Source organism: Bison bison, unplaced genomic scaffold (assembly GCF_000754665.1).
Source record: "Bison bison bison isolate TAMUID 2011002044 unplaced genomic scaffold, Bison_UMD1.0 scf7180017864367, whole genome shotgun sequence".
NCBI classification, from domain to species: Eukaryota; Metazoa; Chordata; class Mammalia; order Artiodactyla; family Bovidae; genus Bison; species Bison bison.
Genome location: NW_011494939.1, coordinates 1,162,722 through 1,170,149, shown reverse-complemented (window position 1 = coordinate 1,170,149; position 7,428 = coordinate 1,162,722). Strand labels below are relative to the sequence as shown.

Here is a 7,428-nt window from a genome sequence, read left to right as displayed (position 1 = left end):
GAGTTTATGTTAATTTTTCACCATTTAAATAAGAAACCTATCTCTTGTGGTTTTAAAGAACCTTTTGGTTTGTAGCAATGAAGATGTCTAATATTTTAAATTCACTTCAATCTGGTGGAAAATCATTCACTATATATTTTTTTAGATGTCTTCTATGTGTAAGGCTTTGCATATAGGTATTATACAAGAGTTCTCATTTTGTTTTTATTTAGTGTAACAAGATATAATAAAAAACAAATTATTCCTCTGAGTTTCCCTAAACCTCCTAAGCAAAATATTCAAGGATTGAAGTTTTAGAAGTACTTCGAGCAGAATTTCCCAGGAAAACCTAGTATTTACTGTCATTCACAAATCCATCTTTTAAGAAGATTATAACTTTCTATATTCCAGGATGGATAAAAAAATTTGTTCTATCCCTCAGCTTGTTTTCCACCTGTATTTCTGTTTTCCTCATTCAGACTTATCAAAGCTGATTTGAGAAGGAGGAAGAAGTCAGGTCTTTAATGTGGTCTATAAAGTCAGTGACCTTAAAGGTTTTTTGGGGAAAACAGTTAGAAAAAGAACCACCGTACATTACTGCAGATTAAGATTTGGTTGAAATGAATTCTCATGCTTAAGTTTTTATTTAAAGAACTTTCCCTTCTAATATCCATAATTTCTTTTTTATATTAATGTACACAGGTCTTAAAAACTTACTAGTCTAGTTGGTGGGGAAGATACTCACCAATGAATACATTTATCAAAGTTATGCCAATTGCTACTGGAATCCCAGTCAATAAAATGTAGAATCTCTGTTAAGATTAAAAAAGAAAAAAAAAGTTTTCACATAACCGTTTCCTATCTTTCCTCACACTCAAACTACCCTCATTACATGATTTCCTTATATTTCTTATAAAATAAACTTGCCAAATTGGAGATGTGATATAAAGCGATATATTTCTATAATTTCCTTTTGCTCTAGTTTTTAGATGCCGACATTTAGCATCAAAAATTAAAGAAAAAAGTCAGATTTCACAAGTATAATGCAATATATATTTAAGTGATTTTTCAGTTTCTAGTTAAAGCAATGTATTAAGGGACATTTATTTATTTAGCTGTCTGTCCAGTCTTAGCAGTGGCATACTGGATCTTCTTGAGTCATACAGGACCTTGTTGCAGCGCATGGACTCTCTAGTTGTGGCTTGCAGGTTTAGCTACTCTGCTTCACATGAGAGATCTTAGTTCCCTGACTAGGGATGGAATGCTCATTCCCTACATTGCAAGATGGATTCTTAACCACTGGACCACCAGGGAAGTCCCAGAAATTTTTATATTAAGAATAAAAATATAAGAAGATGAAGATGATTTCTAGAGTTTGAGTTGGTCATCACAAAAAAAGGGGGAGGTCAACCACCGGCAATAAGAAGGGCATTACGTACAATAGGAGGCAGGGGAAGGTCTAAGGGGCAGCCAGTGGGTCATAGCTTTAGGAACAGTGGCAGAGTCCGGACAATCTTCCACCTTCTAAGTCTTTATCCTTATAGACTATTGAGATACAAATATATGGTTAATACCCTGCTTCACTCTCTGAGATCAATGTTCCTAAACAACAAAGAATTAAAAAATCATCTCAAAATAATGGAGTTATATATTTAAAGAAGTCCTTCAATGAGTTCTTTGCTAATTTAAAGAATATTTTAGTAATACAAATAATTATTACCAAATGAATCCACTTTCAGTTTTAAAATTTATAGACTGGGAGGGGGGCAGAGAACACAGCTGATTATTTCAAAACCCCATAATCTTGAGAAGAAAGAAATAGCTCAATTTATACCTCCAATATGTCTGAATTTTTCTTGAAAAAAGGAGTCTCACTAATTTAAAAATAAATTCAATAACAAACCAGACCTTACTACAAAACCTTGATATTTTTTGAGAAAAGGAATATGCATTTACAAAACAGAATCTTTTGTAAAAGAAAGATGTTTACTAAATAGGAAAAAAAAAATTCCTGTTTATATGTAGAGTTTAGTTTAACAAAAGTTTTAACTCACCAGTAATTTCAAAAAACGTTTGTCATAGAATCCGGAAGGCTTGATAATAAACAGTCTTTTCCCATGGTCTCCACTGTGTCGCACAGGAGCTAAAAATATTAAGTTGTCCTGTTATATACAAGGCTTATATGGAATATATTGTTATATTTGGAGATAAAAATCAGATTATAAGAAAATGTACATGCATAAATGTTTAATATGAATCATCATAAAGCATCCCTTCTCTGCCAAAATATATATGTGTGTGTTTAAGATGTACTGTTCTAAACTTTAACTCTCCTCATTTTTATTCAACATTGTCATTTTTATTCATCAATATTCAAGACATTTATTGAAAAAATATCTAAATGATTATTAGAATTTGTTCCAGTAGCAGGTAAGAAGATCAGAGACTCTTGGTGGATCACAGAACTCTTTACTTATCTCTGCAATAAATATTTGCTAATGCTGCAAAAGAATTTAAATTGTCTGATATGATGAGGCAATATACATTAGGGACTTGATGCAAAACAAATGGAAAGATAATTATTCAATCCAGCAGGAATTTGAATTATTAAAGGAATTTCAGTCATAATAGATGTCGGAAAGACTGTACTCACTGCTCAAACTTAAATGTCAGGGACGACCTCCCCTCCTCCTGAAATCTACTGTTTAGACCCAGATGACATCTTATCCTCCAAAAAACCAAATGCTTCCCAGCTAAGACGAGAGCTCTCCTACCTTTGAACTGCTGTATACTCTACTGGTGTGCAAACCTGCTTTAATTGCCCCAGTGAAATCTAAGTACCTTGAAAACAAGAACTGTCTTTTAAAATTTGCTACTACCTGCAGCAGCTTGCAATGAACTTAGAAGGTTAACTCACAAGAGAATTAGAAGCTAGCGTGAATTTACTAAGTATAAATCACACTACTAAGGCCTCTAAAATAACAAGAGAATTTGACAAGGTAAGTATGTAGTTCGATAAATCATTCGAAAGATACAACAGAAATTTCTGTGGAGGAGATTAAAAAAATGGGCTGGATAATAGTACAAACCACTCACTAATTCAATAAATATTTAAGTGCCCACTATGTACAGGTCTCTGCTAGGTATATAGCATAAAAGGTATATAGATCCTGCTGGGAGAGAAAAAGTAGATAACAAAATTACAAATGTATAAGAACAACAAAGGAAAGAAAGGAATATAGTATCAGAAAAGAACAGGCCCCAATTAAAGTTCCTCTTTAGACAGGTTGGTGGGGTCTTAGGGGAGTACAAGGAAGGTACATTACAAACCGAGAGAAGTAGCAAGTTAGATAAAACTGGTAACGGGTAACTGGCTGATCATACCCAAAAGCTACAGATTACTCATGCAGTAACCTGCCAAAGGGTTCTCTCACGATTTCTATGAATGGCCTAGATGAGGTGGAGATGGTATTCCTGACATTACAGAGCTACTGCTGTAAGAGTGGGTACCACACCAATGACGAAATAGGATCCTCCCCAAATCCCTCCTACCGCATTTACAAAAGGCTGAATCTAAAAGGATTAAGTATAGTCCTGCCTGAACCATCCAGAAATTTAGTTGCTCACAAACTTAAGAAAAGTCATTGGTGGAAGTTCTCTGATGGCCCAGTGGTGAGGATTCTGGGCTTTCACTGCTGTGGCCCAGGTTCAGTCCCTGGTCCGGGAACTGAGATCTGGCAAACCCTGTGGTGCGAGCAAAAAGAAAGAAAGGAAAAGAAAAGTCACTGGTGTCATGTGGTTATCAAAAAAACTCAAAGGTAATCCAATCTTAATCTGATGTACCAGAAATACAGGGTCAAAACAGAAGGAACCCTCAACCCACCTCTTAACTAGACCTGCTGAAGCATGTCCATCCTCGAGTACACTGTTTTAGAGGGACAGTCTGGAGCATGCCCCAAGTTAGGCAACTAGGACAGCAAACACGCTGGAAACTGACCTGCTGAAAACATGGAAGCTTACTGGTCTACAAAAAAGAAGTCAGGGTGGAGACCAGACAAGTGTCTTTAAATAGCTGAGGGTTGTCAACTGACAAGGGCTGTGCTGAACTGAAAGGAAGAACTAGGATCAATGTGTGAAAGAGTATTTTTAGCTTAATACAAGAAAGAAGTTTCTGACAATTTTAGCAGTTGAAAATAAAACTGAACTGCCTCTCCAACCCCCACTCTGAAGTTATTTGAGTGTCAATAATGGAATATAACAATGCATACTACAGGGGGTTGGCCTAGAAGATTTCTAAGATCTTTTCTCTCAAAGAATCTGACAGATGGCTCCTCTTAGAATAAAAAGACGGATCTTTCCTACTGGTCAATCTGAATGATTTCCTTCCATCATTAAGAACTCCTTCCTGCCTTCACGTTTTTGCCCTTACTTTCTCCTTTGCCTGAAAGCTTTTCCTTAGGCTCTTCGAATGGCCACCTCCTCATCCCATCCTTCAGAGATAAGATCAAATGTCACCTCTTTAAAGAAGTCTTCTCTGACTACCCTATCCAAAGCTGGTCGCCTACTTATTCTTCTTAATGTCATTTGGTTATTTCCTTTAGAACAATAAGCGCTAAGCTGAATTATTCAGTACTGTATCTCCAGTGCTCTTTAGTGTCCGCAAGTGGCAGGAGCTCCCTATCGTTGAATTTACGTTTCTTAAGTAAATAAAAAGTTGGGAGGGAATCCTTTTTTTGGGCCCTGAAAGTAAATTCAGAAGAGACAGTATAGTCTCAACTTTCCCTTTCAGACAGAAACATATACACACAAACATACATACAAGGATTAAACTCTGTGTGGGGTTTTAGGGACAACTGTTTATGAATCCAAGTATTAACAAATACAGAAACTATAACAGAAAAAAAAATTATGGAAGAAAGCTTGGACTGGCTGCATTCTAGCAATATTAAACAGTAATGTAAACTTCTTGCTTTCATCACATACAATTACTCTACTGCTGAACAACAAATATTCATGTCATTAAATGTACCAGATAACTGTTATACTATTAACTGTTCTAAAAGATACCTTATAGTACTAAACTCTTTTCATGATTTGTTGTTGTATTAACAGTAGGACCATCTGCTTACAGTCTAAAATCATTAGCGTGAACACTGCTTACAACCAGCTGGCTGGCAGGACTTCTGGAACTCAGATCCTTCTGCCACAAAAACAGGCATTTCCTACCACTCTCTAAAGCCTGGAATTTCTCAATTAGGTATTCATTAATTACGTGGAAGTAAGGTTTCAATAACCATTTTTTTTTAATGTAAATAACTTCAGGAAAGTTATATTGTGGACAACTGTGATACCTGTGAGGATCAAATAGTTCAATGTAAGATTTTTGTGTGTGTCTCTAAGACAACCCCCAAAACTAATTTTCTTTCCCTCATTCTCTGACTATTCCCAGTTAATTGTACCACCAACTCAATTACCCAGACTAAAAATCTCATTTGTCTTCCTACACCTCATCCATCAGTTGTCAAGGCCTCTTGACTCTAAAATTCAAACTTTCCATTTCTCTCCATGCCCATTTCACCTCACTGGATTAAGTAATCAACACACTTGATAAGTCCACCAAATATTCAGATGCATCTTCCTAAAACATACTACTGATGCTGCTCTTCTGCTAAATATTCTCAGCTGCCTACCAACTTGTTAAGATACTTTGGCTTTGTATTCAGCGTGTATGTGCTAAGTCGCTTCAGTCATTCATATCTGAATCTTTGCAACCCCATGGACTGTAGCCTGCCAGGCTCCTCTGTCCATGGGATTCTCCAGGCAAGAATACTGGAGTGGGTTGCTGTGCCCTCCTTCAGGGATCTTCCAACCTCCTTCAGGGATCTTCCTAACCAGTGATCGAACCAGCGTCTCTTACATCTCCTGTATCAGCAGGCGGGTTTTTTATTTTTAACACTAGCACCATCTGGGAAGCCCTTTTATATTTACCAGCTGCCCTAATGTGGTCCTAACTTCCCTTTTTGCAGCCTTCTCTCTCAACACCTACCAATTCCAAGAGCCCCATTTTCAGATGTATCAGAAAACACATCCTTTATCTTTCTGACAATTACACCTCTTAAAACTGTCCCTAGAACCTATTAACATGCCCCATCATCCATGTCTGAACTAAGTCCACACTGCTTTGTTTATAAAATCATTTTAATACTCTTCTCAGGTTTTCAAGTCATAATATACCAACATCAGCCTTCAACACAAAAAGCTCTCTGCAGCTGAGGAGAGGACTTAAGCTCATTTCTAGAAATTTAATAATTTAGTTAAATAGAATATTTAATCTGTGCTGAGGGTGATGATAACATGGCAGCACTAAATGTTTAAGAAAGTTGCGGCCACGGGGCCTTGAAGAAGGTAATGCCCGGGGCTGCAGACCCTCCCCACTCACTCTTTACCACTACCTTTGAGGTAAGTTAAAATTATCACTCTTTTTTTTAAAACAGTTCTTATGGTAAGAGATGTTTACTTCAAAATAACATTTCTAGAAAGATGCAAAATTATGCGGAAGCACATCTCAGGGTTATAAATACTTGTCAGTGAGAATGAGACTGGTTTTATTTCCCTGTCAAGTCAACAGAATATAAGCACATTTGTAGTAAAAATCCTCTTAAAAAAAAATCCTCTATTTTTGAAGATGAAGAACTGTAGGTTCTGAGTAATTAAGTACCTTTTACTTAACTTCCCAGATGTGATGACCCAAATTCACAGAATTATTGAATTCTGGAGCCAGAATTGAAACCTAGGCAGTCCAGCTCCAGAGGAAACAAAAGCAGCAAAGGCTGTCTACTCTGCTGGATCTTACGTTCTCAGAGAGGCAGAGAATGTGTGCAGGTGTGCCTGCATGCACTCAATTGCTTAGTCGTATTAACTCTTTGTGACCCCATGGACTGCAGCCGGCCAGGCTTCTCTGTTCATGGGATTTCCCAGGCAGGAACACTGAAGTGGGTTGCTATTTCCTTCTCCAGGGGATCTTCCTGACCCAGGGATCAAACCCACATCTCTTGCATCTCCTGTACTGGCAGGCAGATTATTTACTACTGTGCCACCTTGGAAGCCCAGAGGCAGGCATAAACTATATAAAGCAGATTATGAACTTTTACTCCACAGTGACAGATTAGGCTTCACACGCAAAATACTTTTGAAAGCAGGTACACAGCTAAAACACAGTAACACTCGCTACAGCTATTATATCCTTTGCTGCTCTCAGTGGAAAGGGTGTAGATTACCTGCAAGGATCCTTCCAGAACTTCAAGAACGGGGAGTAGTGTATAAACAGAATCTAGAAGTGAAATTTTACCTCCGTTTAGGGAAATAGATGGGGAAACAGTGGAAACAGTGGCAGACTTTATTTTGGGGGCTCCAAAATCACTGCAGATGGTGATTGCAGCCATGAAATTA

At 37.2% G+C, this 7,428-nt stretch overlaps 1 protein-coding gene across 1 annotated transcript in view; it reads right to left on the bottom strand.

Moving 5' to 3' along the window:
- NDUFB5 (NADH dehydrogenase (ubiquinone) 1 beta subcomplex, 5, 16kDa) overlaps nucleotides 1-7,428 on the bottom strand; it is a 15,262-nt gene that overhangs the window by 5,737 nt on the left and 2,097 nt on the right. The window contains exons 2-3 of the mRNA XM_010855622.1: nucleotides 2,034-2,122; nucleotides 725-791 (exon numbers count right to left, since the gene is read on the bottom strand). Coding sequence (XP_010853924.1) covers nucleotides 725-791; nucleotides 2,034-2,122 — 156 coding nt within the window. The remainder of the gene's footprint in view (nucleotides 1-724; nucleotides 792-2,033; nucleotides 2,123-7,428) is intronic.